This window comes from Fundulus heteroclitus, chromosome 1 (assembly GCF_011125445.2).
Source record: "Fundulus heteroclitus isolate FHET01 chromosome 1, MU-UCD_Fhet_4.1, whole genome shotgun sequence".
Lineage (NCBI taxonomy): Eukaryota > Metazoa > Chordata > Actinopteri > Cyprinodontiformes > Fundulidae > Fundulus > Fundulus heteroclitus.
Window position 1 is genome coordinate 8530759 of NC_046361.1, and position 20040 is coordinate 8550798.

The 20040-nt window shown below is 43.4% G+C and overlaps 1 protein-coding gene across 1 annotated transcript; it reads left to right on the forward strand.

Annotated features, from left to right (window-relative positions):
- Positions 1 to 6636: 6636 nt before the first annotated feature.
- Positions 6637 to 19420, forward strand: LOC118556241 (transmembrane and coiled-coil domain-containing protein 4-like). The gene is made up of 14 exons (XM_036127803.1): positions 6637 to 6771; positions 7672 to 7810; positions 7899 to 8073; positions 9237 to 9264; positions 9355 to 9484; positions 9612 to 9709; positions 9811 to 9954; positions 10069 to 10188; positions 11649 to 11813; positions 11909 to 12045; positions 13758 to 13842; positions 13955 to 14072; positions 14199 to 14316; positions 18385 to 19420. Exons 1-14 carry the CDS (start codon positions 6729 to 6731, stop codon positions 18883 to 18885), a joined length of 2001 nt encoding a protein of 666 aa, XP_035983696.1. The 5' UTR covers positions 6637 to 6728; the 3' UTR covers positions 18886 to 19420.
- Positions 19421 to 20040: the final 620 nt, after the last annotated feature.

Sequence of the window (20040 nt, forward strand, 5' to 3'; positions counted from 1 at the left end):
GCCGGGGCAGAGAGGAGAAGCCTGACATCGTCTGTTAGCGACGTGCTATCAGAGCAGACATCGGCGGAGGTGTGTTTGAACTTGTCTGGCTCGGAGTTTGTCTTGTTGGTTTTTTTCTTTCAATGAGTAATCCGTTGTATGACTTAACACACAGACACACCCACGCATGGCTCTGGCCCAGCAGGGACGCGGGATTCTTAGCCCAGGGGTGATGGATGGGTGACAGGGTAGACGTGGAGGCTGTTGGTGAGGTTGGAGAAGTTTGCCTTGTCAAAGTGGCAAAGACTACTCAGGTGGAGAAAAGGTGTCAATATTGGTAGAACCCTCAAAGGCTGAAAATCTGCTATTTCCTTTATTTAGTCTCTCTTGTTGAAAACTGTAGCGGAGTTCAGCTTGTCGCTTTGCTCAGAAGGAGGTATTCAGTGAAGCTGAACGCAGCGATGCAGAGAATCCAGAGCCTCGCAGACGTAGCGCCGCAGGAACGTTTTCACATCGTGTCACGTAGCAAACGTCAGCGTGTTTTATACGGTAAATGGTACAAGGTTTTCAAATGAAAGAAATCCAATCTCAAGGGCGTATTCGGCCCTCTTTACTCCAATACCCCAAAATAAAATGTGATGCAACCAGTTCAGAGGTCACCTAGCAGCAGGCCCCTATTAAGACAATGTGGTGCCCCTGGGCACTATACTTCAAAGCCCCCCCCCCCTTACCCGTGCTGTCCTCCGGTCAAAAACATCAGACATAGTCAAGGGGATTTCTGTAATCTAATTTACTATTTCCTAACTTATACAACTACATGTAGGCATATGAGCAGTGAGCAATATTCAAATATTTCATTTTAAAATGTTGAAATCAAAAAAATCTTGATTTATTTATCATTTATTATTATTGTGACATTAGTGTTCACAAAACGAATGATGCATGGTCTTTCAACAATTTCAAGTAAATAATATAACAATTTATGAAAAATATATTTTTAAAGCATGTGTCATGTGGTGCCCCCCCATGGTTGGTGCCCCTGGGCACTGGCCCACTGGCCCTTATGGATAATCCGGCCCTGCCTAGCAGGTAAACAGATCTCTCTGTGAGAGACTTTTTGTCTAAATAATATATATTGTGCTAATGTAATCTGACAAAATGCGGAAAGATTTAAGGGGTATTATTTTTTCCAATATAGAAATCTTTTGACTGTTTTTTTTGGGCCGATGCTTGTTTTTCTGAGCAAAAACCAAAGCCCGTCCTTTGGAAAGGTCAGATTTACACGCATGATGAATAGGTACCATCGCCTACAGCCATCATGATGTCAGCCGGGAGGATTGGTGCCCTATTGACATTTTGCGCCTCCCCCCACTGCTAATATAAACCTGCAACCACATTTACTGTCACTCAAAACATTTACATTTTCCAAGAATTTCATCTTAGCCTTAAACTCGGTTTCACACTGAGGCGGTTCCTAAAACTCACCATTTGACAGATTTAACGTAGTCGAATTTTCCTTCGTCTCTGAAATGACGAAACGCGCCATAATTCTTTGACAGCAGCGTTGCAAAGTCTGGAGCAATCTAAATGATTGGTGAGGCTAATTGTGTCATAATGCCTTATTTTGCGTCGTAGCTCATGGTCACATGCAGCGCTGTCTTTCCACTTCTCCGTGTAAAGACTCATGCACCACGGCAGGCTGCTGCCGCTGGTTTCTGGCCACTTGCAGGATAATGTTTTTACGACCGCCGGGAGGACGTGCTCTCAGTCTAACTCCCAGACTGAATGCTGCGTGCACTCGGAGGTGACACCCGCTGTACGTGTTTAACCCAGGGTTTTAGCAAACAGTGTTACATCAATGGCTAATCCAGAAATGACAGAGATGCCACCAAAATATACAAAAAAAACACCAGTGGCAAGCCATTAGCATAACTCTTGTTATTTGCACCCCCGTCTTTGGAATCAAAGTTTGCGTGAATGTGTAAAACTCTTGCAGCGATGGATTTTTAAATGCACCCTACAGCACTTTCACATACTATAGGTAGATAATTTAGAGTTTGGCTTTAGAAAAAAGGGCAGCTAGCATTTCTGCAGACCCCACACACCCCGCTCTCAGATTTCTGAGACTTCCACCTTCAGGTCAGCGCTACAGAGAGCCATTAGCTAAACCCAGCTGCTACGGAGACGGTTTGGACGCTGACAGGCTGCCTCTCTGATGAGCGATTGACAGTCAGGAGTACCCAGGGTGCTGCGGTGGCACAGGGGTAGAGCACGTGGCCCATGTTTGAAACCCTCAGTCCATGATGTGGCCAACCTGGGTTCAGGTCCCGGCCTGTGGACCTTTACCAAATGTCTCCCCCCCGTCTCTCAACCCCCTTTCATGTCGGCTAACCGTCAACTAGTAGAAAGAAAACAGATAGAGTACCTAGATCAATGCCATGCTTATTTGCCCCAGTCCAACCATTTGTAGTTTGTTGAAAATGTATATATTCATATTTACAAGAACACTATTTCTGTGTCAGGGTTCAGTTTTGGTAGCCTCGTGAGACCATCCTGATCTCGCGAGCTTTCAAGGTTTCACTCGCAGATCAGTCTGGCTACTTTCCGTTAAAGAAAAGTTGGAGCCGTTCACCAAACGAACGTCCAATCAGCGTTGGCTTTGAGGTGGGTGGAGGTGTGACGCAACGAGAAGCGCGACAGTTCAGTCTAAACAACATGGCGGCTTCAGCCGATGAAACTAGCGTTAGCGTGGCTATCGAGCAAGTTTTATCGGAATTACAGAGTATTTCTTTGCTGAGCTAACGAGCCTTTACCTGCAGCAGCAAGAGTAGCTTGGCTTGTTGACGAGTACGTCATATGCTTCATTGATCTGATTGGTTTATTTGGCCCGTCTATCACCAACATAGGCCAATCAGCTAACCAGTATTTTCGCCCCTTCCCAAAATTACTTCAACGGAAGGTTTCCAGATGGATATGCGGAGCAAATCTATCTGGCGGAGTCAGGTTAGAACCTTCCACCTCTCACCCAGATCACCCTGATCACTGCCACCTGCCACTGTTAATTAAGACAATTACCTGTCAATCAGCCTTCATAAACCCTCCTGTCTGCTCTTCCTCGTCACATCGTCTGCCTCTTCACCAGACTCCCTCCTGCCTGCATGTCGTCCCTCGTCACCTGTGCCTCTTCAGGTCCACCTGCTCCAGCTTCAGTCGTCTCAATCCACCTGCCTCAGTCCGCTACCGTTTCCCGGTCACCTTCTCCACCATCCAACCCTTTCAATAAAGGCTCTTAAACGAAGCTCTGTGAGTGGCTGAGTTCGGATTCATCGGAACAATCCCTGACATTCTGTTTACCTTTTTTTTCACATTTTACTTAAACTGTCAAACTCCCTGTTGCATGAAGCAACTCAGCGATTAATGCCCATTCTGAAACTTCGCTAGTTTCAAATCCCAACCCTCAAAGCGACCTGGCCCAGTAATCTGACAGGAGCAGAAACGTAGCGCGCCACGCCGCTCTGCGTACAGGGGTGCAGATAAACATGAATTATGAACAGTGCAGTAAGAGTTCACTTCATATCGACCTTTTCCAACACCGTTTTTTCAACAGCAGATGTTTTCTTCTTTTTCTCCCCAATGTGGCTGTCCCTTTTTGTTTCTGACTACATGAGGTGAAACGGATAAGTCTGCCAGAGCAGAACCGAGCGGCTAACTCTTTATAATCCACACTCTCCTACCTGCATGCCGCAGAGTACACGTTCAACTCATTTTTAACGTGTTATTGTTTTTAAATACAACAAATAAATTCTGACGCACAAAGACGAACGGTACTCCTTTCAGGGAGCTGTTGTTTTGGCACTCATACGGACGCGTTTGGGAACCTCTTGAAGCTGTCCGCAGACAGCATAAACAGGATGCGTCTCAGAGACGGACACGGCCCGCGCAGGTCCGCATGGCTCCTCAGAGACACATCCAGGATATTGTTTTGACCGAGCTCCAGCATTGTGATGGACCCACTCCTCCCCGCCGAGACCCGGCTGGAAGTCGAACCCAGGCTCGCGCTTTTCCGCTGTTGGCCTTTTTGTCTCCTGGTCGCTGCTCGGAATCCAGCCTGGAAAACACGAAACATGCTGAGCACGTTAGAGACGATGAAGTGTGAAGGGAGAGAGGAAGAGGAGCAGTCCCGCAACGCCCGAAGAGGAAATGTCCTCTCCAGCAGCATCCACGCAGCAAATGCATGTCATTATAATCATATTATGGTATTTTAGCAAAAGTCATCCTGAGTTGTCTCGAATTTCCTCAGAGCATTTCATATTATGACGTCTGGGTGAGTCGGCTGGGGCTTTAACTCTGGGGAAGACTGTCAGGTCCCAGTAATGTTTTCTGTCTGTGAAAAAGCTAAGATCATTGCTGAGGCCATCCAGCCTTGGCATGTGTTAACGAAGACTCCTGGTTTCATGGAGGTGGACACGCTAACGGTGATCTTTTAATCAAGTGCATTTAATTAACCGGCCCTGGCTACTTCCTTGTTACAGTTTCTTATGGAAATTTTATCCACATCTATTCTCCTGTGATTTTCCTTCCACTTCACAATTATGACCTACTTTGTATCAGTCTGTTAAAGGGGTCTGCAAGCTTTACAATCCAGAGAGCCCTTTTTTCCCCTTATTTGCTCATTTAGAGCTGCAAATATTACATGACCTTTTGACAAAGGACAAGTTATAATTTTTTGATAAACATCTACTGTAGGAAACCTGCTGTCAGTTTTTAAGGAGGCACCACGTTATTTCTGTATTCAGGAAAAGACTTTCTGTGAAAAGAGGATGTATATTTTGTCTAAGGGACTTTTCTAAATGTAGAGAATGAAGTAAGAATAAAGGTCATAGTTTTTAATGTAATGACAAGAAAAATGTAACAAAATATTATTAAATCTGCACTTTTAGATTCATTTTGTTGTGAGATTTCACTGCAGTTTTTTAATGACCCCCCCCCCCACACACACACACACACACACATAAAAACAGCATTTTTTTTATTATATCTATACTTAAAAATATCAGCTGATTCTTCATCATTTTCAGTTAAAATTATTAGGAGTAGTTGATGAAGGTCTGTGTGTTCCTCCTGTGTTTAAATCGTGAATGTTGAGCATCCTGTAAAACTATGTTTCGGTATCAGTTTTATAAATAAGAAAGTACAAAATCTTTTCAGCACATCGCCATTAAATTATTATTATTAGTATCTGGACTTTAAAACGATTGTGTAAACGACTGTCTCGCAATATTACGATTTTATTGTTGTAATGTTATTTATTCTTGTACACCCAATATTATGAGTTTATTCTCATTACTTACACATACAAAACAAAAAAAGTCACATTAAGGCAGTCGGTATTAAAGAAATAAATTTTTGACTACAGAGGAGTAGTTTTCCATCAGAAAACTAATATAAATTTTAAGATTCATTTCACATGTTTCCAAGAAAAAAAGCTGGACGTTTTCTGATGTCAAAAAACTAAGATATAAACTTAGGATATTCTCTGACATCTCACCTCATCTGGTGACCCCACACTTTGGGAACCCCTGGTCTAAAGAGCCACTTGCATCTCAGGAGCCTCGACCTCGGGTCTGTTACTTAAAATCCTTATAAACCACTTTGAGGTTTGTGACTCTAAAGTGGGGAAAATGTAAAAAGTTAAATGGTTATGAATATTTAAGCCTGAAATTGTGCAAAAACACATACTCATTAAAAATTCCTGATTTATTATTCCAGCTAAATATGTAGGCCAATACTAAATAATTCTCTACCATTTTTCACGTTTAACAGGATGGCCTTGCCTTGACATAAAAATCCCCCGCCCTGCTTTCTTCTGTGACACCCAGACCCTGTTTTTGAATCCCTCTATTATTAAACATGCACAAAATAAGCAGTGCTGCATAAATATCCAAAAGGCTGCATGTATTCCACTGACACCAATGTGCTCTTTAAAAAAAAGTGTCCTTAACTAAGGTTGCTTGGCAGGCAGCCCTCTGCCTGATGCATTGCCACCCAGGTCCATCTTATGCAGAGCATTCAGCTGCTGGCAGCCTTTACACACTCTGAACTAAACACACGCTCACATCCTCAATGCCACGATGACTGAGAACGCAGTCTGAAAGAAGACGTGTGACGAGAAAACAGAAGCTACACTTACACCTGCTGGCCACAGATGCACAACACTGAATCAGCAGACTTTTAGTTTTACTAGTTTCCAGCGGCGTTAACCTCTCAGGAGCGTCTGGCTGCTTTACGCTCCTGGAAGCGGTGGGGAAAACCAGCAACTCCCCTCTGCAACACTGTTTTATGACAGAAACTTTATTAATGAGTCATTTATAATGACGCTTTAACAGATGACACTGTAAGAAAACCTCTGCACCGTGGTGGGAGTACGTGGAAGTGACGTCACTCCCAAGTTGGCAAGCTGTTGATGCATGCCAGGACAGTGGGAAATATTTCCCCTGCAGACCACAACAACGCTGTTTCCACCAGGCTGCCACAAACTATTACTTATTAGTTGTGATTTGAATTCTTCTCTTTTACGATTGAGCTCACAATAGCACTTAACTAGAATGAAGCAAAAGTCAGTAGATTTTTCTGTCGTCTGTCTGCATGCTGGTCTGGGTGAGTGTCACGGAATGCTGTAATGTCGGAGCTCGGAGTGACGCCGTGAACGCACCAAAAGTTCAGTCTTCAGAGTTGTGACAGCAACAATCATGGAGGAGAAACCAAGCGATACCGACACCGACTTCTCACCGGGTACGGCTTCATTCCTTTGCTCTTTACGTAAAGAAATAAAGAAATAAAGCGGTGCGCGTTGAAATGAGTCAGCAAACTGGTTGTTAGTTCTTAGTTTCACAAAGCACCGTTAGCTTGTTCACCGACGCAAACACGGCGGCCACTAATCAGGATCAGACAGCTGCTTCGGCTAAAGCTCTGTTACTCTGCTTTAAGTCCATTAGCCCCGAGTACCGCTCACCGGAAATCAGATAATAAAAAAAAGGACAAAGATGTAGCGAAGCTGAATATGTGTGTCGCGTTTCAGCCGCCAGAGTCTGCTGAAAATCAGGTCAGCTCATCAGAGAGATGATGAGAAGGGCAAAGTTAGACTGCAATCTTGCTTTGTGAGGAATAAAAGCCCCCCAGAATAAAATGGGCTGCATTCACAGCTCAGACACTCCAAAGCTTTATTCCTTCCGCACGCAACGCTCACCATTGTAATGATAATTAGACTCAATCAGCACAAAATCTCACAAACCAAACTGCATAGGAGTATGTTTCTGTCTAGTGCTCTGAAAAGTGTGGCATGCATTTATCTTCAGCCCTCTTTCCCCCGATACCCCGGAAATAAATCCTTTATATGCCACCTAATTAGTAAACAGAGCCTACCTGTCTGCAGTTTAATCTCATTATAAATTCAGCCGCTGCTACGGGAAGGCCTCAGGGGTTTGCTGCCAAGAATTACGTTCATCCAGAGCTCTGGAGGAGCTGCAGTGATCCACAGCTCGGGTAGAGTCATGGGTCGGCAGCTCTGTAAATCAGGGTTCGTGCCCAGCGCCGATGAGAGCTCGGCGTGGCACAGCCGCCAGTCTGCCTTTGCTCTCTCCCGTCACGTGTCTGTTTCTAGTTATTTCGCTAATCGCCGTCCTGTCGCCCCAGACCCCGGAGGGCCAGGACCCGCGGATCACGGCGCAGCAGAGACGATCAGCAGCCGACAGCTGACCGAGCAGAGCCGGTTTGCGTTTGCCGCCCTGTGCAGCGTCTCCCTGGGCCAGCTGTTCGCCGGACCTGAAGACAGGTGGGTAGGCCGTCCATAGCCGACCATGACACTCTGGGTCCAGTTTACTGGACGTAAAGAGGTTCTTCTTCTCTTATCTATTCCTCAGTGGCTTCAGGGAGCAGTACCTGCGGGACTTGGTGCGGTGCCTGGATCTGGACGAGTCGGTGATGCCCGTCATGGGGGCCTTTCTGTCAGGTCTGGGCTTCGAGGGCACCGATACCTTTCTCTCCATCCTACAGGCCGATCCACTGGTGGCTGCAGGAGCCACACCCATCATACAGGTGTTTGACGCTCAAATAACAGTGAAGCCATTCATAACGTTTATTAACTGTTTTTCTTTTGTAATTTAACTAGTAGCTTACAGCAGATTATTGTGCGGAACACTCAACCTCCTTACTGGTCTGCTCTCTGTGCACACGGTGCTGATAATAACGTGTTGATCAGTCATTCTAGCTGCACCAGAGAAGATTCCATTCTCTCTGACATCACCTTAAAACGTCTTTAAACTGTAGGAACGGTATGAAAAAAAAAGTTTGCAGTTTAGATTAGATTAGATTCAACTTTATTGTCATTACACAGGTACAGGTACAAGGCAACCCTGAATAATAAAGCCTCGGTGTAGCTGGACACTGGAGACGGGCCCGTCCTTGGCTCTTGATGTAGACATGGGGAAGTTTACCAGAGTGTTGTTTTTTTTGTTTTGTTTTGTTGCCATTTCTTTAACGCTTCTCTTTTCTTGCGTATGATCCAAACAGATCTGCGTTAATTTAACAAGATGTTCTCCTTTCTTTCCCATTTTGAAGAGTGGCTAGACACGGGCTGGTGTGTCACAACACATTTATAGCCAAGGGGAAAAATGGAGTCATGGATTACTAATTAAAATGCACAGTTATCTGGATCGGCTTAAAAAATTAAGTGCAAATGTAAAAAATAGATAAATAAATAAAACACTTTAGGTACATTTATTTCTAGGAATCATAGCAGGTGCCAATAACCGTGGAGCCGCGTTTACCCCTGTCAATTTAGTAAATATACTTTTTGGCGGGACATTATTCCACTAGTACTACAGTTAAAGATGAATTGTTTTTAGGAGCTTGGGACACATCTTTAGCGCTGAAGCTCATAAGTGTGGAGGGTGGTGTTTAACCCTGTGTGTGAGAAACTGGGTGTTTCAAAAACCAGATGTTTCTGAAATAGTGTTTAGAATTGAGGGAAGAGACCAGATAGGTTTGTGATCATTAGCAGAAACACAAGGTTAGATCATCATGGATGTGATAAAACCATTGCGTAAACAGTAGACAGCGATGGACTCCATAAAACCTATTTAGGACTAGAGGCGGAGGTCTCCGGGGTGTTAATGATGGAAATGGCAGTTGTGTAAATGTCTGCACCCCACCCACCCCCACCCCCACCTCTTCTAAGCGGCTCTGCGTTTCCTTTCCAGGATCTGGTGACTTTGTCTGTCAAACATGGTAAGGATCAAACAACGTCACGCATTTCCACGCAGACGTGCTTCTGAAAGCAGAATCTCAACGCGCCGACCGTTTGTTCTGCCTGCCCAGGTCAGTACGACGCCAGAGCGAGAGTCCTGATCCGTCACGTTAGCTGTCTGCTACGGGTGTCCCCGCGGCAGCTGGAGGAGTTTGAGGAGACGCTCGGAGAGAGGCTGAGGGAAGCGGGAGAGGAGAGCGAGTAAGCCCGGATAGATGACCGCTTTACATGAAGTTCGCAGCGTTGATCTTTATTTTATCCCACAGACAGGATGTACAGGAGTTCCTATGCCTCATGCAGATCATCTGTCCCCCTCTGTTTTCACTAGAGAGGAGTCCTCTCGGCGACGGAGGAGAGAAAGAGGGCGAAAGCTGAGACGCTACCTCCTCATCGGCTTGGCCACTGTGGGAGGAGGAACTGTGATCGGTGATTATCTGCGTCTCTTAACGAGTCTCTTAACGAGGGCGCGTGTGAAGACCAGGGTTGGCGTTTCTGTATTCCGTAACCGCTGCCATCTTTTCTGCCAGGTGTGACAGGTGGCCTGGCCGCTCCTCTGGTGGCAGCCGGAGCTGGCGCTGTGCTGGGGGCCGGGGGGGCCGCCGCTCTGGGCTCAGCTGCTGGCATCGCAATAATGGCCTCTCTGTTCGGGGCCGCCGGAGCTGGACTGACCGGTAGGAACCCTGAATGAGTCGTCAGGATGTGAAACGAGGCCTCGTCTCGTCCGTTTCAGTCCTGAACGCGCTTTGTGTTTTATTTCTATTGATTTTCCTGCATCCTCTCCGTAGGCTATAAGATGAATAAGTGCGTCGGGGCCATAGAAGAGTTTGAATTTCGACCAATGAGCTCTGGGAAGCATCTTCACCTGACCATCGCAGTGACGGGTTGGCTCTGCAGTGGTAAATACAGTGAGTGCTCCTCCTGTTTCCTGTTTCAATTCAAATTCAATTCAAAGATACTTTATTTATCCCAAAGGGAAATTTTATGTTGTTGTAGCTCATTTTGTCAAGGAGTTATTATCGATGGCGTTGGCCAAGCCGAAAAAACCTTTTACTGAAGAGACTCTGATTTCCAGTGACAGTGTCATGAAGAGGATCTTCAGGATTGTCCATCATTTTTTAGATTTTTGTGCTAAATCCCTCTTTGAATCATCATCATCATCTCCAGAGGTTCCACGGTCGTCCCCAGAACAGAACCAGCCTTCTTTATTGGGTTGTTGAGCCTTTTTTAGGTCCCTGGCTCTGACGCCGCTGCCCCAACAGGAGAGGACGCTCTCATCAACAGGCTTCTAGAAGATACGCAGCATCGTGTTGCAAACCTTGAAGGATCTAAGCTTCCTAAACGAAGTGTGACTCTCAGGACTCATCCGTCTTGGCTGCTTAGGCAAACAGCCTGGTGGGTCTGGTTGCTTTGCGGTGTCAGGGCACATCTGGATCTACTAAAGGAGGATGATTGAGATATTCTTCCAGCTGTAATTTAATTACAATGTGTTTGTTTCAGGCACCGAAGTGGAACGAATTCCTTGATAATAAAGAGATAAAGATGAGAAAGATGGTGAAAAGAATAATGAGGGGAGCCCGGAGTAGACAATTACAACATCAATGACGAACAAAAGGACACATCCCTACTAAACTCCCAAGCAGACCTGAGCATCTTCACAATTAATCACAGACCGCAGCCAAAGCCAAACCTCAGACCCGGCCTGCAGCCAACAGGACCACCCACCACGCCCCATTATTCAAACGTTTGTAATACAATATGTGATCAGAAACCAAGTCATTCACAAATGTATGAATGTGGTTCATTATTCTCATTACATCCATCCATCCATTTTAAAACTCGCTTGTCCCTCATGGGGTCGCGACGGGTGCTGGTGCCTATCTCCAGTGTTTATTCTCATTACATTGTAAATTTAATAACATGAATCCATCCATCATATTTAAGCTTTTTTACACAGAAAAAAAAAGTCCAAGCAATAATTACAACGACCGAACAAAGGAGCCAGCAAAAATGCTTTCACTTTGACAGTTCCCTGATCCGTTTTTACCTTGAACTTAAGCGGTCCTCTTTGTTGGCTACGTTGTTTTTTAGCAATTCATAGGAAGAAATTAGCACAAACACAGAGACATCAAATCCACAAAACGCTTTTGAGCTTCGTCAACAACGATTTCTATGTGTAATTAAAAAAGAAAAGGTTGTTTAGATGCTGCTTTTACACAAAACAGCGCATCTCCCCTCCACTAAAACAGTCACAAGCTTATCGCCCCCCTTCACACACAATGGCTGCAAAAACACTCGACATTCAAGGGCCACTTAGATGTTCCCCTAAAAATAAAACAAAAAATAAAACTCTAACCGCTGTGTCCAGATTCGTTTCAGGCCCCGTGGTGCAGCTTGGGCGAGTGTGGAGAGCAGTACTGTCTGGTGTGGGAGTCACGTTTCCTCAGGGACCTGGGCTCCGCCATGACCTCCCTGTTGGACGGCCTGGTCAGCATGGTGGCTCAGGAAGCCCTCAAGTACACCGTGCTCTCAGGTGCTTTGCATCTCTACTCGCTAAAAATGTATTACGAGAAAAAGCTGTTGTGTCCCTGATTTGGGATTGGAGCTGTTTGTGTCTGCCGTCTCCAGGAATCGTGACGGCGCTGACGTGGCCTGCATCTCTGCTGGCGGCAGCCAGCGTCATCGACAACCCCTGGTGTGTTTGCCTGAACCGCTCAGCTGAGGTGGGCAAACACCTGGCTCAGGTGTTGAGAAGCAGGCGGCAGGTATGCTTGACACCCTTGTCGCATATATAGGTTCATTTTCTGAACACTTGGTGGTTCTTATAGTTGGTGAATTCTCCCTTCATGCTTCTGTTTTTATGCTTATACACTGAAAAGGGGACGATGGAATTAAGCTGTTCACTTTGTTCGCGAGCAAATTGCTATTTTACTCAAGGCAGTTAGTCTTTGTACTATATGCTGCGTTCACAGTTCTTAGGCAGAATGTATTTTTTTCATTAATGAACTACAGTGGCATCCAAAATGTTAGTTAACCTCAGACATAAATATTTCATAAATATGCGCGCACAATTATTAATCATTGTCTTCTTTGTAGAGTTGTGGGGGGGGGGGGGGGGGGGGGGGCTCGTGCTTATCCACCACAGACCAAACTTATTCAAATTTACAAGTAAACATTTCTGACAGTGATCAACTTTTTTATAACAGTCGTTTTTTTTTTATCTGGTGATGAACATGTACAATGCACATGAAGCCATGTACAATGCAGATGACTCTTCCTGTGGCTCTACGGTTCTCCAGGAGTGAATGCTGCTTGTCGGGACTTTGATGCAATCAACTGGTTTCCTTATATAGGAAATTTTTGACCAATCTGTATAATCTGACCCAATCTGTATAATATGATTGAACTTGACTTTGTAAAGTGCCTTGAGATGACATGTTTCATGATTTGGCGCTATATAAATAAAATTGAATTGAATTGAATTGAATTGAACCTTTTATGGAGCAGCAACCACAGCCTTCTGAGAGCTGCACTGTTTTCCGTCCTGGTAGTTAACCAGCGCAGCGGAGAACTTCGATGCACGCCGTAGGATTATTGTCCTGCACAAAATACGTGGTCGTCTTGAAAGAAGCGGACGTTTTCCAGAACCACGTCTTGAAGAAAGCCTTTTCTAAAAGCATGTCAGTAGGTTGAGGATCTGGTTTGGAGTCCGTCTTCAACCCGGAAAGGGTCAACTTGCTCATCTTTAATCAAACCAGCCTATTGCCAGCGCCCCAGCTGCACCGTGCTGCCGCCTGGAAGTGGAGATCTCTGTCGCTCACTTTCATCTCATCGGTCCATGAAACCTTTAAATGATTGTTGGCCCAGCCTCGATGTTTCATGTTCAGTCTTGCTCCGGTTTCAGTCATCTGCGCTTTGGTTATATCTCTGAGCACCTTGTACTTCTGGCCAGCTAGCTAGGGTCATTCCAGTTCTGAACTATGAAAGGACTGGAGGAGACTTCATGTTTGATGCTTCTTACTTCCAGTTCCTTTGGCACTTTGGTCTTATTTTTGCTCAACATAGTCCTTGCATTTGTTTAGCATTTGCAGCAAAACCATTCGATATGTGTGTGACCACACTACAATGTCTTGCCAGTTTCAGTGCTGCATCCCTCTGAAAGGCTTTTTGCAATTTATTACGTCCCTTAAATCTTTTTTTTTTCGGTGGGAGGGCATTTTGCCTGAGGAACAGAAGCTGCTCAACAATTATGCAGACCTTCTCAAAGGGTGTTGATGTCCTTGGGCCACACCCTCCCTTGTTGAACACACACACACCACCTGCTATGCTTAAATTAAATATGCCCTTAAGTTTATGCAGAAGGGATTCGGAAAATATGCATAAAAATGAAGATATAGTAAAAAAGCTAATTTGCATGATAATTTTGCACACAGTGGGATTACTTAGTGAAAAACTCTTTTTCTGCCTGTGTTTAAAGGGGAAGCGACCTGTCAGCCTCATAGGTTTTAGTCTGGGAGCCCGAGTCATCTACTACTGTCTGCAGGAGCTTGCCAAGGATAAAGGTACTGTATGATTTGATGTGATGGCTTTCAACTGCGTGGCTAAAACACTAATGTTGCAGGTGAAGCAGGGTTAGATAGAGATGGACCAAGAGCAAATGTTTTAAATCCTCAGGTAGTGAAGGCGTGGTGGAGGACGTGGTCCTTCTGGGAGCCCCTGTAGACGGCTCTGAGAAGTCCTGGGAGAGAATGGTGGGGGTGGTGGCAGGCAAAATAGTGAATGGCTACTGCAGGTAAAGCATCTCTTCTTATCAAACGTTTATAATTTATACAGTTCGTTTAAAAGAAGACTGTTGTCGCCCTATGAAAACCTCTGGCAGTGCTTCAGTAAATGACTTTCTGAATTATCCCTCTGTCAGAGGGGACTGGCTCCTGGGGTACCTGTACCGAAGCTCATCCGCACAGCTGTCTGTTGCTGGGCTGCAGCCAATCAACATCCAGGATCGACGGATAATTAATGTGGATCTTTCGTCGGTGGTGAGTCTTCCTACATTTACAGTAGAATAAAGGTGAAGACGCCTGAGTTTGGCTTGATAAACAAAATCAAAGGGAAATAAAAAGGACCTTGTGGTGTAGTTTTAAGGCACTAGTAACAAAATACGTTCAGATATTTTATCACGGTCATAATGATAGCAAGAGGCTGAGTCTGATCTTATGCTTTAACTCAAATTACTGTCACCGTCTTATGGTTCTCCATTATTTAAGCTTTGGAAACCGGCTCCCTTCCACATGGAACGTCTTCAAATCATTGATTCAACACAACATCCTGACATTTGACATTTCCCTTCATACCATCCAGCACACACTAAAGATCATTTAGTCAGATCTGCGGTCTTCTGCTGTATGTCAACATTTCAAACACTGAAGGTTACATAGATGTCAAACACTTATAGGTGGAATGATGTTGATGAAGTAGTCTCTTCCTTTAGATGTAGGAGGTTAAACGGGATTTGTGAGAACTGCAGCATCTGTGGTATCTCCTCACTGTCAAGCAGCAGAGGGAGGGGCCTAGAGAATCTGATGAGTCTCCTGTCCTGAGTTGTTTTAACTTGGATATCCTGCACGGCATTAGGATGCAGGGTTTGGAGCAGACTCACAGTCTTATTGCCTAGAAGATAGGGGGTTAGCTGTCAGCGCTGCTAGTGGTACGCCCAGAAGGGTTCAGTGGCACTGAAAGAAGAAAGTCCTTTATTACTTGTGGGTGTAAATAATTAATCCTGTGATCAAAGGCTCGAACATTATCAGGAAATGCAGCAGGTGAGGTTTTTCTTGCAGGTTAGCTCTTAGCGGTTCTTGGTCAACTGGAATCGGCCGTTCCCCTCTATAACAGGGATCCTAATCCTTATTGAAAACTGAAAATAAACCAAAAACCTTACCTTCCCTGGTTCAAGAGAGGCTGCAGCAAATAAACATGCATCCAATTTTTGAACTTCTTTGCCTAGAGTATTTCAACTTCTTATGTAATTCAATATGCATAAATCTCTATGTATCTTTATTGTTATGGTAGCAGAAAAGCGCTGCTGCATTATGGGTAAATATGCCGCTGAGACTGACGCATCGTAAAGTCCCCCCTTGCACTTAGTCTGGGGTCCATGATTTTCTGGTGCCAGTAGGGGTTCTTCTCAGACATGTTGGTGCATCAAAGCCTAATAATTTGTGGTGCTGCTACGGACAAAACATTCAACTGGAACACAAAAGCTTTGTTATTCAGCTACAGGACTGTCTTCAAATCTGACTTCAAAGCCGTCTGTTGCCTGTGTCCACCTCTTTTTATACACACTACATGTCTAGCTAGTTTTAGTAACCTCATACCATTTTCCAGTGTCAAATGGAAATAGGACTGTCTGAGAAATAACATTTAATAAAAACTGTAGATGTTTTTTAGTGTAAATACAAGTTCCAACACTTTTTCATGGCAAAGCTTTGCAACAAGCTTTTCAGCAAAAGACAAATATTTGACTGAAAACTGTCAAATTTTGCCATTTAGCTTCAATCTTGGCTGCTTAGTTTAGGTCTGTGTTGACTCTAAAAGGAAGCAGCTCTAGTATGCTGCTGTAAAGTCTTGTTTATCCGCAATTTATGCAGTGCAGGTCACTCACTCACTAAATCGCTACAGATTTTGTAAGCGCTATCTCTGAGCACAACTGCCTGCGGCTCCTAGAAAACAAGGAATTACACAACGGGTTTGTCATAACCAATAGATTTTTTTTTTTTTTTACTTTAGGAAAGGCAGCTGTGTTATTTTAATAAAGTAAAACATTATTACCTATACAGGTCTGTGCTAACTACTTTAGCCACTGTTTTAAGCACTCTTTAAACCATTACAATTCCACACATTTTATTTTGGGCTCAGTATAGCTGTTTGTCATAATTAGGAAAAGTAACAAAAATAAAAAATAATCTCTGATCTTAAAATTTAGACAGGACGAGTAAGAAGAAACAACAGTTTTGGTACTATAGCAAATGTAGTTTTGTTTTTTAAAAAGACTTTTATGATATACTGAAGGCCAATTAAAAAATTCACGAGTTTGAACGAGTTTGCTTTTGATTACTCAGGACATTAATCTAAAAATAGAAAGAATTGTTGCTACAGAATTTGCAAAACACTTAAAAAATATTTAAATCTCTAGTCCTGATTTGTTAACAGATTGCACCGTTCCCTGTTTTTGAGTGAGCTTCAATAAATATAGTGTTAATACCACCTGTCACATGCATTAGATATGACTTCTTTGAGTTGCCTACAACAATTCCCTCTTTCAAGTAGATTGTAATTTAGCATTGCCTTCCTACACATCTCATACTGCATCATAGATCAATAGCGCACCAGCTTAAAATGTATTTATTATTTTGGCCACAAAACTCAAGTAATCTATACCACACATATATGTCACTACAATGGGGTTCACACAAGTGTGACTCAAATGTTGCAGCAATGCCCCAATAATTATGCTGCCTTATCTCATCCTATACTATGCATACACTCTGTCTGGAATGATGAAGACTCACTAGCTATGGCATGATGAATGCTTAGTGTCTCAAACTAGAAACAGTCTGGCCTAGTTTCTCAGTAATTTAGCCTATTTTAGACTACTTGGGAGACCTCATAGATTGTGAATAGAGCATTGAACCTTTATTCTCAGGTTATTAGCCATTTAAAATTCACTTTATTTTTTGCCACTTTTAGACTTACGTCACAGGTGATTTTAGATAAAGCAACTTACATGCTGGTTTATACCCAACATGACACAAAAAGTACAAGAAATTTAACATCAGAGCTGTTTTCTGATTAGTAAACTAATAGTTTTGGCCTCTTATTGGCTGAGCGTAGAGAATTGAATTTTCATCCACAAATGGTTAGGCAATGATTAAAAGTATGGACAGACAACAACAAGACAGTGATATTTAATGCCAAAAGTAACTTACTCTTCGTTTATGCAACACAACACTGAATTTTAAGCCATTCATCCCAATACAAACACAGTATACAAAACAGGATAACATCCAAACTGACACATACTTCATGAACAGGACTGATGTTCCACAAAAAGCCCTTCTTTTCAAACTTTTCCATATCCCAACATACATGGCAAGATAAGAAACAGTGTGGCCGCAGCTTTATTAAGAGTAGTATGGACACACACAGTTTGAACACTAGTCTGCTGGTCTGAACCCAGTATAACACATTTGATTAACTTTATAAGTTATATAAATAACAAATATTTTTACAAAATGACAAATGTTCAAATATACAGTTGAAACCACATATTTACGTACAGTGTATAAAAATACACAGAACCTTCTGACAAAAAATATTGTTTGAGATGTACCTGTAGAACCAAGTATAAAAGCATGGAAACAGCCATCCTGCTGTTTTAGAAAGGAAACAAGTCCCGTGTCCCAGAAATGAGCGTGTTTTGGTGCGAAATGTGCGAGTCAACCACAGAATAAAAGCAAAACGCCTCGTAAAGGTGATGGCTGAAGCCGGAAAGGGAGTCATTATCCACAGTAAAACAAGTCCTGTGCTGACATGAGCTTTAAAGGCCTTCAAAGAAAGAAGTGATTACTCCAAAAGCAACACGATAACCCAGGTTTCAGACTTTTTCTGTAGTCCGAAGGTAAAATTGAAATGTTTGACCGTAAGGACTATTGTTGGGTCCTGAAGGAAAAGCAAAGGGTACAAACACCATCCTCACTGTGACGTACGGGAGTGGCAGCATCATAGAAAACAAAACTGATAGATTCATGAGGACAGAACAAAATGTGGATAAAATATTAAAACATCATCTTGAGATATCAGTCAGAAAGATAGGGGTGGCTAGGTCTTCCAAACAGACAATGACCCTGAGCATAACCACAAGATCAGAGCAATACGCCAGTTCTATCTGGACCTGAAACAACTGGACCGAAATTCCAGCAAACCGGGGTAAAATAAAACGTATTTTGGCATTTATAAAAGTAGAAATAATTTTGGTATTGCTTGGTTGAAAATTGTGACCAATGCCTGAATCATAAGTAAAACAGAAAGGTCTTAATCCTGTCTCTCAGGTGAAAGGCCACTTGGACTACATGCGTCAGATGGACACCATCTTGGTGGCAGTCGGAGTTCCCACCAAAGAAGTGCCGGGAGCCTCGTTCGTCCTTCCGCAGTCCGCGAAAGCCGCCGAGAAGACCACGGACAATCTGGCCCAAAGCAACACGGAGCAGCGAGTGAGCGTACCGCAAAACCCTGCTGGGAAAGAAGAGAGCAGAGACTGGAGAGAGGTGGCAGAGACAGAAGCTATGGGGGATGGCTGGGATATTCCTGACATTACAGATCTGCTGGACTCGCTGAATGAGACAGAATCAACCCATCAAGTCTCAACTCGGAGCAAAGTATCGGCTAATAGCGAGGAGGCGGCCACTGATAACGCCACGTCCTCGGATTTCAATGCACGAAACAACAGTTTAGAGGAGGCTGACCTTAATGATGATGATGATGATGATGATAAGCGCATATCATGGAGCTGGGATGATGCACACTGGACTACAGCACGCTCACACAAATAAAAACCTTCAAAGAGCATGTTCCAGGACCAGCTGCTTTCTCAACAGCTCTCATGGTCTCAAGTTATTTTTTGCAACACAGAAGCTCCTTTGATAGAAAAAAACAAAAAAAACATGTTATTTTATTCCTGGCACAATGACTTGCCAGGGATGGCACAAGTGTAGGCTCATACATATGGCAGCTTTTAGGGAAAGAAGAAAAAAAAAAACAGCCCTCTGAATTAACCGCCTTGTTTCACTGCTTGATGAACTGATAATTTAATTACAATTTAGAATGTTGAAGAAATGGTTGTTTGTTTTAGGAACTGTAAAGGGGATATATATATATTTTTTAAATCATGTGTGATTTAAAATTGCAGGTAAACTGGATGCTAAATGAGCGGTAAAAACTCATCCTCTCATCTTACTCACCAGTCTCTGCGTGGCTGAGGGCAGTTCAGTCAGTTGTTGTCGTTTTCGTGGCCTGTTTATCTCTTCCTCCCAGATTGAATGTGACGCCTCATTTCTTACAAAGTGAAGTTAGAGTCTTGCATAAGTATTCACGACTCTTAATTTTTTTTCTTACGTTATAACTAAGCTATATTGTATGCGATACTCAACAAAAAAAATACCGCATGTTTGTAAATTGGTACCACTTTACAATAAGGCTCCCCTCATACATGGCAAATAGTTTATAGATATGTTATTAACAAGTCTGTAAACACTTCATAACTCATTTATAAGTCTTTATTGTGCAGTCATTTGTGGTGAGCAGGGTGGACTTAGTCTGAAATGTGTAATATAAGCAGCTCTAGATGAAGTATATAGTTGAACCATTAGGCTCATTATATGGCAAGAAACCGGTCCATTAAACTGACAGAAAAGTACACATAGTTTTCAAATATGTGAGGTGCCTTTTGTATTTAGCACCCCTTGGTTAGCACTTGGAAGAAGCACTTTTTGTTGCAGTTCCAGCCTCTGGTCGTTTAGAATATGTCTCTACCAGGTCTGCGCTGTATCTAAGGAGTGAAATTTGCTCTCACCTGATTTTTGAATCTTTACAGCTCCCCTTGTAGCAGTGAATAAGCCTCTTGGCTTCTTTACTGCTTAATGCTGTCTTTTCCTCCAATGTCAATTTAGGTTGAAGGCCATGTGTTGGGAGGTCTGCAGTTGTGTTTG